This window comes from Benincasa hispida, chromosome 8, assembly GCF_009727055.1.
Source record: "Benincasa hispida cultivar B227 chromosome 8, ASM972705v1, whole genome shotgun sequence".
NCBI classification, from domain to species: domain Eukaryota; kingdom Viridiplantae; phylum Streptophyta; class Magnoliopsida; order Cucurbitales; family Cucurbitaceae; genus Benincasa; species Benincasa hispida.
Genome location: NC_052356.1, coordinates 42,588,596 through 42,611,666, shown reverse-complemented (window position 1 = coordinate 42,611,666; position 23,071 = coordinate 42,588,596). Strand labels below are relative to the sequence as shown.

Sequence of the window (23,071 nt, the reverse complement as noted above, 5' to 3'; positions counted from 1 at the left end):
ATCCTTGTTGAGGTGTGAGTAGTTGCTTTTTCGAATATTTTATAGGTAAAGACTTCTGACCATCCGATAAGATGGACGTTTCTTAATCCTCCTCATAGCTTTTCATGGATGCCATGGTTTTAAATTGATTTGCCATCTAATCGCTTCTCTTATGTCAAGTTACCTATTATTGCACTGCACCAAGGACAGAGGAATAAACCTTGCTGAACCCAACCTGGAAAGATTCGCCCAGTGGAAAAGGTTGATAAACCGTGTCGCCAGGTATAAAGGCCATAAACTGTACTTTTAATTGCTAGATTAACCTGATTTGAGTTTAAAGTATATAACAAAACTTGTTAATAAATAGAAATTTGGATGCAATGTCTTATTCGATGATGAATTTTAGCTAAACAGCCAAGTTTTGAATTAATTTACACCATTATCATTATTGTTGGAGATAAGCTTGTTTATTTCAAACTGCATGCAAATATTTTCTAGGTTTAGGGGACAGGTTTTGTATCGAAGAATCCTGTTCATCCTTTATCTTGTATTGTCTTTTGACACTTTTTGTCGATTACTTTTTGGTGAATGATTAAATAAGATTTTAATATGAATATGTCATTTCAGTCCTTGCACTCCAAGGTATTCAATTTTTGTCTTTATATTGTAAATGAATCATTTTCCCCCATGGGTTAATGTTGGTTTTCAATTTAGTCCTCATGATGAGGATAATATAGTTTTTTCCTCTCTCTTTTAGATATGTGTATCCATTTCATTACTTGGTGGAATAGTAAACTTCTTTGAGTTTGTTAGGGTTAGAGGGTTATCAAGGCAAGGCCTAATTTTAAGGGTATCTTAAAACTTGTGTAGGAGTTCGCACGTCCCAGAAAGGAAAGTCAAACTCTCAAATTTAGAGTTGACCAAGGTAAGCCCCAATCCCTAGGATATCCTAAAGCCTGCTTAGGGGTTCGTGTGTCCAAAAAGGGAAAGTCAAATCCTCGGATTTAGGGTTGACCAATGGGACTCCATCCATTCCACCATAAGGGAAATGATCGAGTTGAATCCATTACTGACACTATGCAACCTTGAGAGTCACACCTACTCTAACGCAGCAGATATTGCACATATCCCAAACAAAAGTTAGAGAAAGCTAGAGAACGAGCCTAATAAATAGCTTCTTTTCACCAACCTCAAGGGATAATTAATTCTTTGCTTAGTCAAATTGAACACTTTGTGTACTAACTTCGACTTCAGAGTGCAATCAACTTGGCATCACTTTGGTGCGAGTACTCTTGTAGGTCAGCTCTAGCAATACAATAGATATATCAAGTTAGATAGGGTTGGCAAAATTTCCTGCGGGGCGTCGCCCCAAATCCCCAATTTGATCAGTGATGGGATCAAATCGGGGACCTCTTTAGGGTACCCGAATTGGGGATGGGGAGGGTATCCCCGCCCCCACCCCCACCTTGATTAGATATTTTAATTTTTTACAGTTGGCCTAGTTTTTAATTTAACTCAATATAAGCCCAACTAAAGTGTTCAAGTCCAAATCAAAGAAAATTTTTCGAAAAGAAATTAAAAAAAAGATCTCCAACAAAAGGGAAACGGGGAATGGGTTCATGTGGGGACCCATTTCCCCGACAGGGAATCTCCGCCCCCGTCCCTGCCTTCAAATGGCGGAGATGGAAGTGGAGATGGGGTAAATTCTCCCGTCGGGCTCTCTCCCCATCTTGTCCCGATCCTGTTGCCAACCATAAAGTTAGAATATTACCATTCTTTTAGTTCAAACAGTATTAGGGTGAGGATTTAAACTGTTAAGAGAAGATATGGGTATTTTAACTACTAAGTTGAATGATAATAGTTAGAAGACTTAAAATTTAAGAACACAGTTGTACAACCTATAGAGCAAATTTGTTCTAAATAAGATCGTGATAGTAGTTAGAAGACTATGAAATAATTAATCTCAAGGAAGTTTCTTTCGTGAGGAGTGAGTACTTTCTTATTGCAGAAAAGAAATAAATGGTGGAAAACCAAAGGGAATGAGGTTGGTATGTGAAAAACGACCGTTTCCTAACCTCCCCCGAGTTGTAAATTTGTAATATGCTGAGTAATAGGCAAAAGTCTTTCAACCTTTAATTTTATAACATATTGTTTCAGGTGAAGATATTTTCACTAGATCTTTTAAGATATTTGGCTGCCACGTTTGCATGGTACGATTATATCCCTTGTTAATTTTCTATGCCCATTTTCTAAAAAAGAAGCCTTTGATGTCATCTCCCCTTTCAATTATTCAATATGTATAATTGTTCCACATTATATTAGGTTCATTAATCTCTTCTTTGTTCTTAAAAATTCATCGTGCCAAGGTATATTCTTCCAACCTATAGGCCATCGTTTGGATCCTTCACCCTCACTTGTTGAAGTAAAAAAAAGAATAAAAAATAAAAAATCTTTGATGTGCTTCTAGATTTCAAAGTCCGAGTTTGATGTGAACATTTTAATATATGGCAAATTCTCTATCTTCTTATTTTTATTTATTTATTCATTTGGATAAAGAGGCTAGGTGCTGAAAATGTTGACACTTCTAAGAATTAAGATTATTATTATAGGTATGAATGTCAGCAGCATTAGTATTTTAATTATGGTCCATGCCCTATATTATTTCTTTTTTATCAATAGAGCCCCACAATCCAACTAATTCTTGTCTGTAAAGAAGTTATTTGCATATTTCTATACCTTTCTTCCACAAGAAATGTATGATTGAAAGGCAAAAGTTTATAAAGATTTTGCAAAAGAAGGGTCGTGTGGTTTTCCTTTTTTTTTCCCTTTATTATTTTCTTTTACAATTTGACCCCCCCACGCTCACACAGCATTGCTTTGATCAATGCAACAAATATACAAATATCTGAGTTGCGTCCTGCAATGAGGTAGAGAAAAAGAGTGAAAACAAATTAAAAGCAACTTTAGTTTGGTATTTTTGAACTATGATCGGTGTTTTTTTTTTTTTCCTTTGGGGGGGGTGGGGGAGGCAATTTGAATATAATCATTCCCATGGTAAAAGGTTTCATTGAAAAGAATAATATTTATTGTTATTATTTTATATGTTAATTTAACCTTTATCTCCTTTTTTTTTTGTTAGTATTTTAATGTATGTTGTGTACCATGATATGAAGAAACATGCTCCCATTAATTTTAGTTTGCTTGGATCCACCGATTAAAGCTGATTTGACATGGAGTTTGAACTTTTAAATATTTTGTTCCTGAATAATTTCAACCGGAGATGGTGGATTGATGCAGGTTTAATGTCTATTATGGTCTCTTGTGAGTTCTACTTCGTAGGTTTTTCTTTTTATTTTTTTAATGAATTTTGAAAATTAAGCTTATGAGTTATAAACACTACTTGTGATTTTTTCCCTTTTTATTTTGTTATCTACCTCCTAAATTTGTTTTCAAGTTCTAAATTAAAATTTGAATATTTTAGACATTATTTGGTAATCATTTTGGTTTTTGTTTTTGTTTTTATTTTTAAAAATTATGTCTATTTTCTCTCCATTTTTTACAATAATTTGCATATTTCTTAAATAGTTAGATTGAATTCTTGATCAAATTTTTTTTTTTTTAAAAAAAAAACTAAAATTATTTTTTTTTAATTTTCAAAATTTGACTTGATTTTTTATATTATTGATAAAAAGTAGATAATAAAAAAAGAAATTTTAATGGATTTAACTTTTAAAAATAAAAATTTAAAAATCAAATTATTATCAAATGAGACTATTAAAATTTTGAATAATGATTTTTTTTAAGGGGTAAAATTCACTGTAAAGAAATTGTATTAAAAAGAAGGCACAATTTTCAAAATCAGTAAACAAAATTTGAAATTGCAATAAAAGAAGCAGGTTGGTTGGTTTGTTTTATAATTCAAATAATAATTAGACCCTAAATAATAAATATATATATATATATATATATATATATATAGAACAAGGACAAACAAGATATGGTACAAAATTAGCATCAGATATCAATGATAGTTATATAGGGAAATGACTAAAAAGTTCACACGTAGCCTATCATTTTGCGCTTCCAATTTTCTCGAATTGACAGCTATCAATGATAGCAACTGACGATTACTATTAGTTGTTATCATGGATAGTTGCTATTAGTGATAGTTTTCAATTTGATAAATATTAATACAACCTTAAAATAGTAATACTTGAAATACCTCCTTTCAATTTGCTATCAATTTTTAGTGACTTTCATTAATACACTTTGATCCATTATAATCAAACTTGAAATATTAATGCTTACAGTTATCAGTGGATATTAATGATAGACTTTTCTAAGTAGTTATAAACTTTTGAAAGGAAATTATCATCTTTCAAAAATTAACATTTAAAGCTACAATGGATAGAAGTCTACAAATAAGAGGTTTATAAGTGATTATTTCTGATATTTACCTAACTCATATCACCTTATCATTCATTTTATTGATATGTACTTAAGGCATATCAGTGATATACGAGTATCACTTATGGTTATGGCTATCATTGATAACTTCAATCAATGGCTATCACCGATAACTTCTAGCCGTAGCTATCAATGATAGACTTTCATCAAATGGAATTGACTTTTATATTATTAACATCATTGATATATGGATATCACCTAAGTTCTATTATCGATATCACTGATATCACCTATATCATAATTATTGGTGATAGCTTCTATCATTCTATCACTAATAACATAATATCAAAGATAACTTCTGCCCTTCCTTTTAAGCATCAAATAACATGTCATCATTGATAACATGCTATTAGTGATTACTTCTAAGCATTCCTTTTACACTTTGGTTCGAGATTTAACTGTATTAATTAAACTCATTAAGTTGACTATCAATGATAGAATTCTATAAGTGGATATTAACTATGAAAAAAATTATCAATGATAGAAAATATTGGTGGTTATCACTGATGGACTTTCATTAGTGACTATCAATTTTGAAAGATTAACACTCAAAACTATCAATGGCTATTATTAAGAAAGTTTTATCATGATTATTAATAATAGACTTTTATCATTAATAGACTTCTACCATTTACATCTACCTAAATTTGATATCGCTAATACATGACTGCTATTTGTCTAAGTTTTATCACTAATAATTGTTATTATCAATATACAAATATTACTGTATATAAATACACAAATATTTCAATTTGTGCTCTTCATTTTGAGCCATTTATGCCATTTTTTCATGTTTATTTCTAATATTTATGATAAATATCATACTCTTAAAGTCTTATAAAAAGAAAAAAGAAAAAATAGCTTGTTTGATATTGTTCAAATTTCTCATTTTTTGAGAAATAAACTTGTTTAATAACTATCCTCGTTTTTTATTTCAAACTTTTAAGAGATGTTTCGAAAAATGGTGCAAATTTGTGGACTAAAAAAAAGCGGTTTCTTTCGAATCCGTTTTCATTTGTTATTTATATTTAATATTTCGTTATAATAATCAAATTTGTTGATCGGCTTGTTGGTGTTAAGTCACTCATGAATTGGATACTTTCAAGTCTTGGGTATGAAATTCAACCTCATAATTCTTATGGAAAAAAAATCGGATAAAGGAAAGAAAATTAAAAAGTCTGAAGAAGAAGCAAAAATTGGAGAAATGAAAGAATTTTTTTTAAAAATAAAGGAAAGAAGGAAAAATAGAATAAAGAAAAGAAAATTAAATAATAATAATATAAAAAAAGAAATGGAAGAAGCAAAAATTGGAGAAAGGAAAAAAATACAGAAATAAAAAAAGAAAGGGAAGAAACAAAATTGGAGGAAGGAAAGAAAAAAAGAACGAAAGGAAAGAAATTTTTTTAAAAAGAAAAAAAGAAAAGAAAAAAAAACAGAAGAAACAAAAATCGGATAAAGAAAATAAAATAAAATAAAAAATAGGAGAAAAAAAAGAAGAAAAACAGGAGAAATGAAATAATATAAAAAATTTAAAAAAGAAAAGAAAAAAGCAAAAATCGAAGAAAATAATGAAAATTTTTTTAAAAAAAAAAGAAAAAAAAAGTGGTATACAATAAAATAAGACAAAAGAGGACAAAATTGAAAATTTGAATAGATTCAAATGTTACTAGTCAACACTTCTATATTTACAAATATTCTAGAGAAGTGGTATTTTTAGATTTTTTCCTTAATTTTACTCAATATTACAAATATCATTTTTTTTATTCGTTTGCTTATTCTTGTAGGCTGAGAATTAAATTATAAATTTTAACATAATTGTTTTTCACAAGTATGAATTTTGTTTATATTAGGATATTCCAGATTCATTGGTTTTTTTTTTTTTTTTTTGTGCAAAGTAATTAATTCTATTTTCCTTCTATAGCTTTCCTCTTTTTATGACTTTTAGTTCCATTTTGAAAAGAAATTAACATTTTAGTTTCTTCCTTGCGACTCCATGCCAGTGACTAAGAAAAATCAAACAAGTTTCATGGTTTATTTATTTATTTATTTTAATAAGAAATTATATAAGTCAAAACCATCCATTAAGCTATGTTTATATCTAATGACGATTTATTAGACTTTATCCATTTGAGTGTCTTAACATAGTCGTATTCATACCCACAACTGATAACATAGAAAAGGTAAAGTTGGAACTTAGAACATGATGAGTACGTGCTTATATAAACATGGAACACTTTTTAAGTTCAAATTTGACCATGAGTTATAACTCTGATAAGAAACAAACAAAAATAACCAAACCTTCTAAAATGTATAAAATGAAAATGGAGTGAGGACAAAAAGTACCATAAATTGAAGCAAAATATAGTTTAATTCGTAGGTATCACCAACATGAACATAGTATAAATGCCATAAATTTCTACTATGGATAAGTATCACCAACAAAAATCAGCAAGAGCTGAAGTTTGATCTGTACTCGACATATTACAAAAAAAAAAAGGATAGGCATCAAGTAACCTCGTTAAATATTTTGAAATTTATTTCAAGCAGATGATGACATATACAAAATTCTAACAATTATAAATCATGCAATACGAGCATAGTTGATTGAGACATACAGTTTTGACCTAAAGGTCAAATTCGAATCTCTCGCATTACATGTTGACAAACAGGGGAAAAAAACTCTTATGGAGCAAATGTTTATAAATTTGTAAATTTAAATTTTAACTTATTAGCATGTCGAGTAGTCAAAATTTTCTTTAATTATAGTCATATTAGACTCTAACCAACGATTTAGACGACACGTCTAATATCTAACTTGTCATCAAGTCCACACCGATCTAAGTCACTACCAAACATTTTAATAATTTCATAATTAAAGCTTTGCTTATTTGTGATACAAAAGTGACTACCATTTATCTAACTTTATTTCATTCTATTGTCTTATCAAAATCAACTGATAGAGAGAAGAAAAGGCCAAAAGATAATATCCAACAAAGAAAAAAAAAAAAAGAGAGAAAGAAATACTTTTGTGAAACTCTTCTTTTGATTTCAATTCAACTATTCTTTTCCCACAAATATAATCATAACTACACGATAAGTTTGATCCAAGCATCTACAAATTTGTATTCAATAGTTCTCTGAAATTAATGCATTGAATAAATTTTAATTTTTAACTGTCTTTTATATATACAACATCTCCTTTAATTAATGAAATTACTATAGATAAAATTGATCAACACACAATTTTAAGAATGTTAAGTTGCCTAAAGATGTCTAAAAATAAAACTAAAAGTTGTAGTGATCAATTAAATATAAAGTTGAAAGTTTAGACACTTATTAAATACAAACATATAAGTCGGATACAGACATAAAAATTTAATGAAAAATATTTAATCTAAATCATATTTAATCTCCAAATCATAGGTAGAAATCTACAATTTAATCTAATATAAGAAAAATATAAGATATAACACTGATTTTTTAAAAAATAATTTTCTCGTATCAATATATAGTTTCATAACTAAGAATCTTCTTCAAATCTGATGATCGAAAAGCAAAACCCTTCCTCTTTGCCATATAGATGACTCACTTGCAAACCAAGCAACACTATCCGAAAACACAAAAGAAAACTAAATTGCACTAAAACTCTTTAATAATATATATACAAATCCCTCGAAAGAAGAAAAAGAAAAAGTTTCAATCTAAACAAGAGGAACAGAAATTTGCCACGCCTTTATATCACAGTCCAAACCACCACTATAAACCATAAACGACCTGTCGTTTTGGTTGCACCGATCAACCGCCGCCGCCAAACACTTCACCGGACCGTTATGCCCTTCCAAAACCTTCAAACACACATAATTTCCGGCGACGACCTTCTTCCAAATTCTGATCGTCTTGTCCGCCGAACCACTAAAGACCAAATCCAACACCACAGCCAAACACAATATGGCCTTTGAATGGCCTCTCAATACACCCACCAACTCCATTAATCCACCCCCTTCCTCCTTCTCCCAAACCAAAACCGACCGGTCGCAGGCGCCGGAAAATAAAACCGAACCATCACCGGCGAGAGCCAACGCATTAATTCCCGAGCTGTGTTTCTCAAGTGTTTGGACCAAAAAATGCCTTTTCCCATCTGGGTTTTTCCTCCACACTTTAATCCTCTTGTCCGTCGATCCAGTATACACGTCACCGTCTCCGGCGAGCGCGACGGCGTTTATTGCATCGTCGTGAGCTCCGGCGACGGATTCCAAGCATTTGAAATCAGAAGTCCGCCAGATTTTGAGGGTCCGATCCCACGAGACGGAATAGAGAAGCGACTCGTCGTTTGACAGAGCAAGAGCTGAAACGGTATCAACATGATGAACCCATGTGCATTTCTTGTGCCGTCGGATTTGGACCTGATTATTGGGTGTCAAAAGCCTGGCCGTCCGATCGCCGAGCGTCGGGAGAGTGGCTAAGCGTGTGTACTTTTGATGGTGATCGAAATCGTTAAAGATTTTCCAAACGCGAATTTTATGGTCTTGATGAGCGCTGTAAAGTTTGTCAGATGAAACCACTAGACATTTCACTGCGCCATGTCCGGCTGTAACCATATTGTTCTGAAACTCTTCTCGATTTTCTTCGCAGTTTTGTGATGGGTTTCGTCTCCATGATCGGATTTCTCTGTCGGAGGAACCAGAGTAGAGGAATTTTCCGGCGAGAGTTAGAGAAGAGATGTAAGAAGAATGGCCTTTGAAAGTAGTGAGACATGAAGAAGAAGAAGAAGAAGAAGAAGAGTAAGATTCATCCAAATATGTCTTGGAATCATGAAAAATTTGATGGAATTCCATAATTCCCATTTGGAAGCAGTGATTGTTGAAGGCAGATGATGACTTGGGAAAACTTTTATAGATGATTTTCTTTTCTTTCTGTTGGCAAAAAGTGGGAGAGACAAGAAATGGCCCACTTTGGTTTGTTCTCTGTATAATTTTAGAGAACATGAAAACGTAGGAAATAGTTCTAAACAGCCTTTAATTGACCTCTATTTCTAGTTCTTCTTTCTATCCGCCATACATAGAAGCTACAGCAGAGATTGCTGTTTCACTGTTACAAATTCACCATCTTCCCATTTGGATATTATCTCTCTAACAACTAATTGACGACCCAGATTCTTTACAGATAAGCCAAATATTGGATCAAAAACATGAAATCCAGGATGGGTTTAATCCAATTCGGTTAAGAAATCAATTTAATGGGGTTTGTTTTTGGCTCAATAATTGACAGTGACGGCTTCTGGGGCCCTCCCCATGGACCAAAAATCAGCTTCCAAGAAAACGGACAACCCCCTTTTTCATTAAAATTAGAAATACAATTAATCAGGACTTAATCCTAGGAAAATTTTGGTCTTTAATCTCAGATTAAGTGGCTATCTCTTTTGTTCTTTTATGTTTTTGTGCCCTATTAAAAGTGGAAGACAACTCAATGTAAATCAGGATCCATATTTGATGGGTTTTTTTTTTTTTTTTTATTTCTTTTTATTTGGGGTTTTCCCATTAAACTGGTAAGATTTGGTTGCAAAGAGGAGCATTAATATTCCACATCCAATTTAAAAAAATGGGGAGGAAATGAGGGGAAAGGTTTGGATCTGAAAGGGATATTTCTCTCTATCAATATTTTGATGTCATTTCTGGTAGGATTTGGGGATGATTCTTTACTTGTCCACCCACTAAAGTAAAATTGATAATAATATTATTAAAAGGGATAAAATAAAAAAAACCATAGGGTATAATCTAAATTGATGTACATATGTAGGCTTTTCTAGAACATATCTTTATAACTTGCCAGCCCTAAAAGGCTAAAATGCAAGTGTTTGTGAAATCATTGAAGGTTATTTAGGGGAAAAAAGGGTTTCTTTTCCCCCAAAAAATGCCCCCTTCCCCCTCAAAGTTCCCTAATTTTGGCTTATTTTTGAAAAAAAAACATAAACATATTCTTCCATTACCCCCTTTATTCCATTCTGGTCCTTTGTTTCTTCATGTTCTTTTTCATTCAAGAAGCTAATTTCTCTCAAAATTTGAAAAGATATGTTGAATTTTATAAAAGAATTGGTGAATTCAACGTATAAAGTGCAGTCTTGAAGGTATAAGGTACTTTTTTTTTTCAGAATAGGTGATATTATTATACAACAACTAGGGGGATCCCACAGCCCTATCAAAGCATCAAAGCACAAGTAAAGACAGGGTAACAAAACCCAAAACAAAGCCTACAAGATAAGATCAGAACAAAACTAACACAAAAAAAACACACTCGCAGATCACTAGAGAGAAAGCCACAGAAAAGAAACAAAAATCCCACAAACAAGGGATAACAACAAAACAAAGAACGGGAAGTACAACAAGAAAAACATCCGTAAACACACTATATAAGACCAAGAAGATCAACCCACCAGGAAGAAGTACGACCACGAACCGTAGAGACCATAAGGTGAACCAGAGCTGACACCGACCTCGGTCTACTTCCATGCAGTTGCCGATTACGTACTTGCCAAATGTAGTAAATGGAAGCACACCAGAAAACACGGAATAACTTACTACTCGACCCCACTCGACACAACCAACTCATCTCCACATCCCAACTCGCCACCCGATGCGACGAGCACAACTAACACAACACACTAGACTATACCTCTCTCCCAAACCCACACTCAAAAAATAAATGATCTCGCGACTCCACACCTCCCCACACAGAAGGCACCCCCCTCTGGCACACCCCAACTCCTCAACCAATCCCGTGTACCCAACTTGTCCCTCACAGCTAACCACGCACAGAAAGAGTGACGCGGAATACCACCCCCACCCACAAAATACCTGTCTCTTATACACATCTAGATGTGTATAAGAGACAGTCCCTCACCATCCATGAAATCCGACAACTGCGTCTCCAAACTACTTCTTGCATCATAAACCACCGTAGACCCATATGAATCCAAAATCGCACCCCCCCTGCAGCCAAAGATCCCACCAAACAAAACAAGACCGATAATCGCCAACCATCAAACGAACCAAATGCTTGAATCTATCTCTATTTCGCAAGATAGCCCTCAAGCACCAAGATCTCCTAACCTCACTCTGAACAGCCCACGAAGACCGTCCACGCAAAACATAAGGTATAAGGTAATTTGCTCCATTTTTTGTTACTGAAAGTAAATAGGTAGATTTATTGTTTATGTATTCACAGAAAAACTAAGATCCTATTTGGTAACTATTTCGTTTTTTGTTTTTGGTTTTTGAAAATTAAACCTATATTATCTCATTTTCTTACCATAGTTTGTATTTTTTTTTTTAAGTACAAGAGTTGAATTTTTAGCCAAAATATATAAACAAAAACATGTTTTTTAAAAACTACGGCCTTATCGGATAACCATTTGATTTTTTGCTTTGAGTTTTTGAAAATTAAGCCTATAAACATCTCCTCCATCTCTAAATTTGTTGCCTTGTTATCTACTTTTTACTCATGTCTTAAAAATTAAAAAAAATATATATAGTTTTGAAAATTAAGAACTAAAAAAATAGTTTTTTTAAAAAAAAAAAAAAAAAAAAGTTAAGAATTCAACTCTTGTACTTAAAAAAAATGCAAGCCAGACTTAATTTTTAAAAACCAAAAACAAAAAACGAAATGGTTACCAAACGGGGCCTACTTTTTTTTAATTTTCAAATTTTAGTTTGGTTTTTAACAATATGGTTAGAAAGTATATAACAAAACAAAAAAACCTAGAGGTGGAAGGAGTATTTGTAGGCATAATTTTTAAAAACTAAAAACAAAAAATCATATGATTTCCAAATGAGGCCTAAGGATGAAATTTTGTAGTTGATGACATACGCAATTGAACAAGTCTAACATGAGAAAAGAAAAATAGAGAGGGTAAAAGGATGTCATAATTTTTGTGATTTGAAAAATTGGACTTGGTCTTAGAGAATTGATGGAATGATATTTTTATCTTGTTTTAGTTTTTTCTTTTTCCTATTTTCTAGACGGGCATAATGTACTTAATCCTAGAAATCTTGACTCTAATCCAATAATATTGACTAATTCATGAATTAAGAGATATCTACCCCAGAAAATCTTGACTTTGGCTAAAATGATGAGGAATTTATCCACTAATGACAGTAGTAAGCAAAAGTTCATTCAGTAAAAAGAAAAATTGGAACAAATTGCAAAAACAACCCTTAAAGTATGATGGTAGTTTGAAAATTAAACCCTCAAACTTACATAGATGTAGAAATTGTAACAATTATATACGTTTGACGGTTCGATTTTATAATTATTGTAAGTTTGATGATCCAATTTTAAAATTTGTAGAAATTTGAGGGCCCAATTTTTACAATTGAAAGTTTGACGGTTTAATAACAACTACCACTATACTTCACTATGATTTGGAATTTGTCAAAAAAAAAAAAAAAAAAAAGAAATTATTCGAGATTTTATTATTATATCTTTGTAAGAGAACGAAATATCCTTTGGAACTTTCTCTGTGCCACAATAAAGGAAACATCATCCAACTCCAATATGTGGCAAAAGGGCATGGTAAAGTTGGTAACATTAGGCAAAAAGGTAAGGGTAAAAGTTCAAAAAGGAGGGAGATGGTAAAAAGGTTGGATATAATTTTCAGACGGAGTGGTAATATGTTACATAAAAAGAAAGAAGAAAGATTAATAATAGAGAGGAAGAGGATGGGAATAGAGGAAAGCACATGGGTGAAGGTTTGTAACTTTCCAAGAGATTGCATTTTGGCCTTTTTCAGCTGCTCCCTTAAGTGCTCCACTCAATGGGAAATTTGTTAGATGTTTTTTGGTAAGAAGATCCTTTTTTGAACAGCTGCTCTCTGTGTGTCTGCAAAAGGACGCTCCAATTCTTTTCCTTTGAGTTTGAACCCTTCATTTGCTGCCAAGTGTTAGGCTCCTCTTCTCTTAAGAGTACACTTTCATTTTGCTTGGTTCCCCTTGATTTCTTCCTCCTCCTTAAGTGCCTATCATTTATGCTTCTTTTCAAGGTTTTCATTTTGTAGATAGGCTTTATTTTCATTTCCTATTCTTCTAGGTTAACATTAGTTTTAAGTTTTCGGTTAGTAGGATACAGTAATTTTTACTTTTATACTATACTATGACAAACTAGAAGAAATTTAGATTAAAGGTTAAATTACGTCTCTAAATCTAATAGAATCTTCGGACAAATCCATTGGTTAACTTTGATCCATTCTTTATGATGAGTTTAACATCAAGTAGCCAAGTGAGCTAAGAAAAAAATAGATATAGCTATGCCAGTATGATATTAACAAGGTGTTGAGACATTGCAGGCTTGAAGCTAAGATTTGTTGAACTTCTTTCTTTGGGGGTGCACTCACAGGAAAGTTGTTGTAATTAGGTTATCAGCCATCTCGATATTCAAAAGATTACGAGATTTTCGCCCCACCTTAATTTCCTTATCCATATCGTGTCTTGAATTCCGATTCTTTTTACTACTTTAAACTATCTTTTTATCCAATATACCGAACTAAAATGAAACAAAAGGTTGTGACTTGAGGTTGTAGTCTGTTCCAAAGGTTAGGTTGTTTCACCCCCTTCCGTTCCATTCTTCTCTTGTCAAAACAATTTCTATGTAGATTCATTTTACTTATTGACTAGCAGCTATGGTATTACCCAAACTAGTTTAGCTCATGTCCTTGGGGTCAGCAGGTCGGGCCTAGGCGTTTTGATCTTGCTTTTCTGTATTGAACGCTCTATGGTCTCTGGATGACTAGAGACCTTTTCTTCTAAAAGCTGGAAATCGATGTTCAAGGCCCTAAACTTTCATGGATCTTCTTGGTAAACTATCGGAATTCACTGTTGAAAATCAATAATCGACAAAGATAAACAGGGGAAAGGTAAATACCATAAACTGTACTAGAAAATTCTACCGGGAAAAGTTAAGTAGAGATGAAAAATTCTCTACAATTAGTATATATATATATATATATATATATAAAAGAACTACAAGTACCAAAATATACTGTATACGCATAAAGAAATCCTAGATTACATCAACTTTGATCCCTTCACGACCCGTCGAGGCTTCAGTTTTTCTCACCCAACAGTTGAACTGCAAACTTTTAAGTTAAGGCAAGAATTCAGATACAAATCTATAATATTAAAAATTCACACCGGCAAAAGAAAGGGACTATTTAAAATATGTACATATATATTAAATTAATTTAAAAGATCTAGATTGTTCCAATAAGATATATGGTGTTTGTTGGATGAATTATTGACATTTTATCAAATGTTTCCTCCCCATCTTTTCAAAAAGATGCATCATGAATGGATTTGAACATAAATATGGGTAGTGTGATCCTTTCAGGGTATGCATCTTTAAACCTAGGAAATTATGTGAAAGTACGACACAAAAATGTCTAGGAAATTGACATCCCACCAGATCTGCTCATTTAAATTCCTTTTCACTACTTTTTCGCTCATTTTCCCCTTCAGCTAATTTCACAAACTCATAAAAACCCTGTATATAATACTTCCATGATACATAACCAAAATAGTCAACCATTCTATCTTCTTGGTTGAATATATATTATATACCTGAGCATCAAGTCTCACATAATAAATATACATATTGCCAATAATTTACTAATTATATATTTAAATATGTTTTAGGATAATGAATCCCCACATTTTTATGATGGTATGATATTGTTCATAAAATTTTGCTTTTGGACTCTACCTAAAAGACGTTATCATACCAATGAGGTTGTAATGACATCTCTACCACATGGTTTTGGTATTCTATAATCAAGGATTTGTGAATAGTAGTTTGAATCTATACGAGAACATTAACCTTCGCCAGTCACATAATCACTATGCTTGTAAAAAGTTATTATAAAAGAAAGAAAAGCAAAAAACTATTTCGAAAACAGTTCTCCAAACAAACTAAACAGTTTGAAACATTAAAACTGAAATTGAAGTTCTATCACAGTATGAGTGGCATAGAACTATTCATACACTTTTCAAAACAAAGAATGTAGTGATTGCCACTAGACCCTGAAAAATAGTTAATGAATTATAGCTCACATCATCAATATTGGCCACAACCCCACCAACAACAAGCTTACAGACCTAACTGCACTAAAAGCCCTAATTCTACATTAAATCCAAGTTTTTGACTAAATTTATCCAACTGACAAAAATTGCAGACATCAGCCATTTGCTAACAGGATGGTTGTTATTATAATTTTTCTGTAATGTGAATAAATAAAGCTAAAGAAATGCTTTCTAAGATAACAAAATGATGATAAAATATAAATGATGAGATGATCTGAATTTTCTTTTAAATACGATATGGAAATAATGGGGATTTTAGTTCAGATTTGTTTACCAGACAATGCCCAATTGGTTACAGCTTGGAATCCCTATCCAAATTCTGAATGTTGGTCCCATACATGACAGTGGCGATGTAGTCAGCAACCTTTAATCCAAATTTACATCAAATCCTTCGATTTCCTGTCAGATTTTTCATCTCTCAAGCTGCGATTTGAAGAAGAAGAAGCAGGGGATCAGAAATTGAAATCGGGACGAATTGAACCAAAAAGGAATTTGAACTACTCTGTTCTTTCTCGCGATTATTCAGTTCTCTGAATGCAGAAGACATGTTTGATTCAAAATAGAAAAAGGAATCAGTACACTTTGTAAGCATCAACAAATAGAGAAACTCACATGGAAATTGGCGAAAATTTACTTCAAATTTTACTCGATCTGTACTCGATTATGAAACCCTTCACATGGAAATGAAGAAGATGAAGATTGAAGACGACCGGGAAATCTTCTTTTTCGTACCAAAAATTTAAAATAATTGTTTTTCGTAATTACGATTTCACTGTCATGAAATAAAATTAAAAGGAAAAGAAATAGGAATAATACCCTTGAGTTTCTATTTTGTCTATTGGTTTTTAAATGCTACATATTTAATCCTTAAATTTTAAATTTTATTTCAATTTATTCTTTAAATTTTAAAATGTTACAAATTTTAATCCGTGAGATTTAAGTTTTATTTCAATTTAATTCATATATTTCAAAATTTTACATTTTTAACTTCAATTTTTCATTAAATACTCACGTTTAATCATTGACATCAATTTCTATTAACTAATTAAAAATAATTATAAAATATAATTTTAAATATAATTTAAAAATGATTGAAATAGTGAAAGTTAATTAATTATAATTATTGTAATGAATTTTAATTTATTAACATAAATTAACTTTAGAGATTGAAATTGAGTATTTAGTTAAATTCGATAATAAAAATGTAAATCTTAAAGCACATGGACCAAATTGAAGTAAAACTCAAATGTTAAAGGTAAAATTACAGCATTTTGAAACCTAAGTACTAAATTGAAATCAAACTCAAAATTTAATGACTAAATGTGGCATTTGAAACCTAGTGACTAAATAAAAACTAGACTAGAAATAATCAGATTTGTAATAATAATAATAATAAGATTTCGTAGATCGATTTATGACTCATTTAAATTGACTAGAAAAAGTGTTTTTCAAAAAATCATTTTTATTTTAACTCTTTTATAAAAAGAACTTAAAATCAACTTGGAAAGTGTTCAAAAACTATTTTGAGGAATTGTGTAACACTTCTATTTTTTCAAAAAAATATTTATTTTCAAAATTAAATACCCGAAAAGTTAATCCAACCACACCCTTACTCCAATTTGAAGCTTTCTTTCTCTCTTTATTCAGAGTTAACATCACAATCACACAATTTTTTAGGGGTAAAAATACTATTAACTACCAAATCTTGCTCCACTTTGCTTTTTTTTAAAATAAATAAATAAATTATAACAAATACCTTTGAACTTTTTTTTTTCAAAAATATCCCTATACTTTTAAAAGTTGTAACATTATTCCTCAACTTTCATAAACGTTTTAAAACTACCCTTGGTGTATAAATTCTTTAGAATTTCAAACAAAAATAGGGACTTAGAATTGTGTGAGGATAACCTAAAACGTTGTAGTGATTCAAATTTTTGTTGTATGCCACCTCCTACACCATTTTTTACATCTCAATTTCTGTTCAAATTCTAACAAATTTCTATTACAAGGGTATTTTTGAAATGTTTATAAAAATTCAAAGGTAAAATTGTAACTTTTAAAATATGAGGTCTTTTTGAAACATATGACAAAGTTCAAGGATATTGTTTATAGTTCAACATTAAGAAAATGCAACACTTGTGAGTTTTGTGAAAATAAGATTTATATTTTCTAGGAAATAAAGCAACGACAAAGAACAACATGAAGACAACAATCGAGGGTAAGGGATATGGAGAAAGAAGACATCAGCTCTTCCAACACCCTACGCCTTTCTCACAAGTGAATGTGCCAAGAAGTTGTAACGCCAAAAGGTGTGAGTGCAAAATAAGATAGTCTTTTTTTTTTTTTAATTCTTCCTAGTTTTTTTAATTCTTCCAACCAATTTATTTTTTTAAAACCTTGCACAATAATGAAATATTTATATCCCTTTGGATACATACATTTCTTATTTGCATATATTGAACTAAAAAAAGTCACGAAACTACTTGTACTCTTTTATAAAAGTTTAAGCTCATAGAGATTCATCAAAATACTAGATAAAAATTGAGTATGACCATCCCAAGTTTCATTTCAAGTCTCCACCCCATCCTTTTACATCTTAATTTATGTCAACATTCTAACAAAATATTATGACGATGGAATTACCTTCAAATGGTCAAATTCAAAAAGTATATAATATATATATTTTTTGAACTTAACCTAATGTAAATGCTCAGATAGATTTTAATGAGCTAAGGTTAAAATTGATACAATGAAAGACACTCCAGAAATTAACAGCAACAAACAAGGTCATTTCTGCTTGTAATAACAAATTATTTGGGCCCAATAACAAAGTAGTCATCTTATGCTTTCGGTAGCCTGTCCACGGGCCTTCTCCTAGATCATTCCAGAAGGCCAAAAAATACAATATGCTCAATGAAATTACTGAGACCCCTTTAGTGACAGTAAGAGAAGAAAAGCCTTAGGTCAGAGCATATTTTTTAGCCTAAGAAAATAAGATGCAACAATTGTTTGAACTGTTTCAACATTTCAAATTCGTTTAAATCAATTCGAACATAATTTAACTAGTCAAAACAACAATAACCTTTTCCAAATTGAAGATGCTATATGAAAATACAACCCCTTCAATGACACGAGAAGAGAAACCTTTATATCAGAGAACATATCTTGGGTCTTGAAAAAATTGGATGTTAAAATTATTTGTATTGTTTCGATTTCAGCATTTCCTTGGTTAAGGATCCATCTTAGGTTTAACAAGTCAAAACATTAATAACTTTCTTAAAAGGTCGAAAATCCAAAAGGATAGTAAATCCAAGACATTATATGAAATTATTGACAATCCCATTAAAGACAACAAGGAAAAAGAAACCTTATATCAGAGAAAATTGGAAGTAACAATTGTTTGTTTCATTTCAATCTCAGCATTTCTTCAATTAAACCGATTCATCTAAGCCGATTTAAACATGATTTAACTAATCAAAACATCAATAACCTTCCTTTAAAACTCAAAGATACAATCGTACAACCTATAGAACAGATCTGTTTAAGTAAGGTCATGTCAATAACCTTAGAAAGATTAAAAGTTCAAATCTAAAATTCATACGAGTGATGTTAGAGAATCATTCCACTAATCATTGCCATCTATTTTCTCTTGATTTCTCCAAAATTTATTTTCCCAGGACAGTTCAGCAGGATGAAAAGGAAAAGAATCCTGTGGGACTTCAGAAATTATATGGAATGAAGCAAGTGGAAGAAACAAACAGCAAGCCTTAGATAAAGAACAAGTACCAGAAGATCATCCAGAATCGATAAGCCAACTTCTCTGATTTGGAATTTTTCTTTGCATTCATTTACTTTCACAAGAATTGCATCCAGAAACCTAGGATGTAGGCGACAGACAAGCAAGAAAATAAGATTTCCAGACGAAAACTCCAATATGTATATCATTTTGATTCCAATACGAACTCACTTTTCAACAAAGGCAAAATCGCCTATTTCATTGAACACCGAAGGGGAAAGGAGATAACTACAATAAAATTAGAACATGGTGAAAATGAAGAGAAGAGAAAAAAAAAAATAACTAACAACTATGTTAGGCTTGTTTTCGGGATAATACAAACAAGAACCTATTGAAAATGTTTTGCACTTTCAAAGATGACCCCGTACTAAGTTGGTGCATTAAGGAAATGCAACCAAGAAAAGGCCAAGCTTTTTTTTTTTTTTCCTTTGACTAATTGCAGTAGAAACAACGCTTAATTGAGATAAGCTTATTAAATATTTCGAGCACGTAACAAAGCACATCAAGATATTTGTATAGGTTTCTTCACTGCTTCAGAATACCATGATTTCCAAGCTTCCACGTAATGGGAGAAAAGTTCTTTTAAGGCTGACGATTCCAAGAACAAACACCACAACATTAGTTTGTATCAAGTTTGAAGATCATCTTAAAAATTCCAAACTTGTCACCTAATATTAACCAATAAGGATTACAATATCAAGCATGAGAAGCATGCCGAAGTAAAACTGAAAACTGAAACCAATGGAAGTACTGATTATATGCGAATAGGTGAATGGAGTTTGGAAATTCGACCAATTCGCCATTTAAATCCACTATGGCAATTCAAAATAAGGCAGCACTTTGTTCAACTGTGTTTAATAAGAGGATTTACCTTGATTGTGATACTGAGGACGGAATGTTGAGGAAAGGCTTTCCCAGTCATGAGTCCGCTTCGCATTGTTATTGTCTGAGACACCAACTTTAGCTACCGTTACTGGAGCAAATGGTCCAAATTGATAGCTCTTGGAAGTTCGTTCACATTCCTGATCCTGACTATTCTGGCTATCCTCTTGCGAAGAATTCTCGCACTGCACTAGCTTTTGCATGTTGAGGCAATGATTTAAACCCTGATAGGCTGAACTTTCAGCCTTAGTCTTCTTATAACTGACATTTGTTACATCAGTTCCAAATGCCCTTTTTCTGGACTCTGGAAGAACGGTGGGCTCATTCTTGACTTTACCCCTCACTCCCAACCACCTAAACGCCGGCTTTCTTGTGTCCGTTGTATGGGTCTGCGTATAGTTTCAACAAATGTCAAAGTTGTGCCAAAGAACATCAAAAACCAAACAAACACAATGCCCAATTTTTTTAAAAGGAAATGTCAATGAAAACATTGATACCATGTAGAAGTTGATGGATATTTCTAGAAAAAAGTTACAAAGAAATGTCTAATTAACAAATAAGCATTTCACTCATTTAAAATAAGTTTAAATTACTCATTATTAATATCATGTCTATACTAGTGATATTCTAATGATATTCTTGTCATGTGCCGTGATATAATGAGTATTGATTCACATCTCATGTAGATGTCAAATTCACAGACACATAGAAGCATCAATACATTGATAGAAATATAATACCCTGGTCAATGTGCAGTAATGCAGTACCTTTTCAATCAGATTCATAGAAGACAGCACATTCGCAATGTCATATAGCCTCCTTACTTTAGCTGCATATAATGAAAGATATGTTATTATCAAGCATTTCCCAGTTCCCATTCTAAAATTAATATCAAAGTTTAAGATTACTTCTCATTATCGATGAATTGTGGCCATCTCCTAATAAGAGCTTAGCAGCTTCATCAAGGGAAATCATATTAACCTGTAAGGACAAAATTATCCTATCAATCAACAGAACTCGCACAGAGGATCATCCACAAACAGTAAAAGATATGGTGGGTCATTTTTTTACTCACATGACTGCAGATAAATAGCTTAACAAAATTTTGCGTCAGGAGCGCCAATGACTTTTCCCTTCTATTGTCTGCAGATGCTAATAGAAAGTGTAAGGAAATCTGATTGAGGGCAACCACTTTTTTATAGTACGATAGATATAGAGCTTGGAAATTGAACCCCAACCATACAAATGTTGGTAAAAGACAGCCACATTATCACACAGAATCAATTCAAGCAATCAGAAAAACCAAACTGAAAATTGGCATATGGACAACTTCCGGAGATAATAAGGCCCAATTGAAGTATCAAGGAAAATGCATACCAGCTTTTAACGATGATGAAGATGATTTTGGCACGGCTGCAGTTGAGGTCTGGCTTCCAGTTGGATTGGAAAATCTTTCATCCTCATCTTCGTCATCCGAGACCTAAATGTGACCAAATGTAAGACGAGGAAACTTCAAATCGCAACCCATATGAACGCAACAAATGGGGAGAAATGAGGGAATGGGAACTATAAATGAAAAATAAAAACGAATTAGCTTACTTTCGCATAATCGTTACCATCAGATGCACTGCAATTCTCCTTTAAGCCCTCTTCCTATCAAATTGAAAACAAATTACGTTATTTCCACATCCCAAATGGTGACAGGAGAAGAAATTAAATCAGCCCCAACTTTATTTTTTTTCCCTAGAAAATCAAATCGACTTACTTTAAGATCTTGTAAGGCCTTAGGGATTGCTCCAAACCCATTCCAGCTGTACTGATTCTTCGCCTTTCTCGACAGAACCTAAATTACAAGGAGGGAAAACACAAGCTTAAATTAGCACATACACAGAAATAGACTGAACACGAAAAAACTTCATAAAATAAACCAAAAAAATCAAATTAAATTCCCCACCCCAACGCTCTCCAAAACATTCACGATATCATAGATCCGCCGCCTTTCCACACCTGCACACACCAAAAACCTCAAATTTCAGGCAAACAAAATAACCAAAATCAAAGAACTAAACATTTCATATTACAAATTTCAAACTAGAATTAAACCTAATCGCGATGCGGCATCGTCAAGCCCGATCGAATGAACTCCATCGTGGTTATACAAGCTCAAAAAACTGAACAAAACACAAAAACAAATCAAAAGGTTGAAATCATGAAGCAAAAAAAGGCATCAATTAAATCGACAGCAAAACAACCATACTTTGAGCATAAAAGACCAAGGGATTTCTGCTTTCTACTGTAAGTATGGTGTCTGGAGGAAGAAGAATCCGGTAAAGCAGAAGAAGATGGCAGAGCCGCCATGAAGTCGTCGCCGTCACCACCGCCGCCGCCGCCGCCGCAGATCTACAAAGGAGTGAAGAAAATTATCGGGAAGTGGGGTTGGGAATTGGAGGGAAGAGAAAATTGAGGTAATGAGAGAGAAAAGAGAGATGAGAGAGAGAGTGAATGAGGACCGTTGAGATTAAGGGGGGGGAGAGAGAGAGTAGAGATTTTAGACTTTAGGCGGGGGATGGGTTTTTCGTAATTTTTGAAAAATTTTAGTGAGCGTCGGATCGTTGGATTATTATTATTTTTGCCCTTTCGAATATTTTTGAATAAGCGGGAAGTTGAATCTTTACGCGCCTCCGCCTTACATGTATTATTGTGATCGGATTTTTTTTAATTTCTTCTTCTTTTTTTTCTCTTGTGTACACGTGGACCTTTTTCTCGTGGGATTCCTCATATCCCAAATTAAATGCAGATCTTATGTACGATTTTTTATCTG

At 32.4% G+C, this 23,071-nt stretch overlaps 2 protein-coding genes and 1 long non-coding RNA gene across 8 annotated transcripts; all 3 read right to left on the bottom strand.

Moving 5' to 3' along the window:
- Positions 1-8,071: 8,071 nt before the first annotated feature.
- Positions 8,072-9,552, bottom strand: LOC120083493 (protein JINGUBANG-like). The gene has a single exon (XM_039039269.1). The coding sequence runs from the start codon at positions 9,429-9,431 to the stop codon at positions 8,148-8,150; it is 1,284 nt and encodes a 427-aa protein (XP_038895197.1). The 5' UTR covers positions 9,432-9,552; the 3' UTR covers positions 8,072-8,147.
- Positions 9,553-14,325: 4,773 nt separating this feature from the next.
- On the bottom strand, positions 14,326-16,322 carry LOC120083683. The gene is made up of 3 exons (XR_005483496.1): positions 16,185-16,322; positions 15,847-15,995; positions 14,326-14,572 (listed from the first exon to the last, which is right to left on the bottom strand). It is a non-coding gene; the product is annotated as an uncharacterized LOC120083683 (long non-coding RNA).
- Positions 16,323-18,955: 2,633 nt separating this feature from the next.
- LOC120084216 (E2F transcription factor-like E2FE) lies at positions 18,956-22,840 on the bottom strand. 6 transcript variants are annotated; one of them, XR_005483590.1, is made up of 13 exons: positions 22,508-22,840; positions 22,354-22,421; positions 22,205-22,257; positions 22,016-22,093; positions 21,850-21,903; positions 21,628-21,730; positions 21,326-21,402; positions 21,159-21,231; positions 21,018-21,079; positions 20,240-20,639; positions 19,540-19,596; positions 19,359-19,449; positions 18,956-19,281 (listed from the first exon to the last, which is right to left on the bottom strand). XR_005483590.1 is itself a non-coding variant. In XM_039040118.1 (12 exons), the coding sequence occupies exons 1-11, from the start codon at positions 22,606-22,608 to the stop codon at positions 19,562-19,564; spliced, it is 1,104 nt and encodes a 367-aa protein (XP_038896046.1). In that variant the 5' UTR covers positions 22,609-22,840; the 3' UTR covers positions 18,956-19,449; positions 19,540-19,561. The 6 variants fall into 6 exon arrangements, 4 of the variants coding, with proteins under 4 accessions (XP_038896046.1, XP_038896048.1, XP_038896044.1 ...); XR_005483591.1 differs by lacking the exon at positions 19,540-19,596 and having other exon boundaries at positions 22,508-22,839; XM_039040118.1 differs by having other exon boundaries at positions 18,956-19,449.
- Between the last annotated feature and the right edge of the window lie 231 nt (positions 22,841-23,071).

Excerpts from the sequence above, each read along its gene's own strand:
- LOC120083493 (XM_039039269.1), bottom strand. The coding sequence starts at position 9,431 with ATGTTCTCTAAAATTATACAGAGAACAAACCAAAGTGGGCCATTTCTT.
- LOC120084216 (XM_039040116.1), bottom strand. The coding sequence starts at position 22,608 with ATGGCGGCTCTGCCATCTTCTTCTGCTTTACCGGATTCTTCTTCCTCC. Across the intron at positions 22,258-22,353 it reads CGATGCCGCATCGCGATTAG|GTGTGGAAAGGCGGCGGATC; the intron begins GTTTAATTCTAG and ends TGGTGTGTGCAG. Across the intron at positions 21,232-21,325 it reads AGCTATTTATCTGCAGTCAT|GTTAATATGATTTCCCTTGA; the intron begins GTGAGTAAAAAA and ends TTGTCCTTACAG.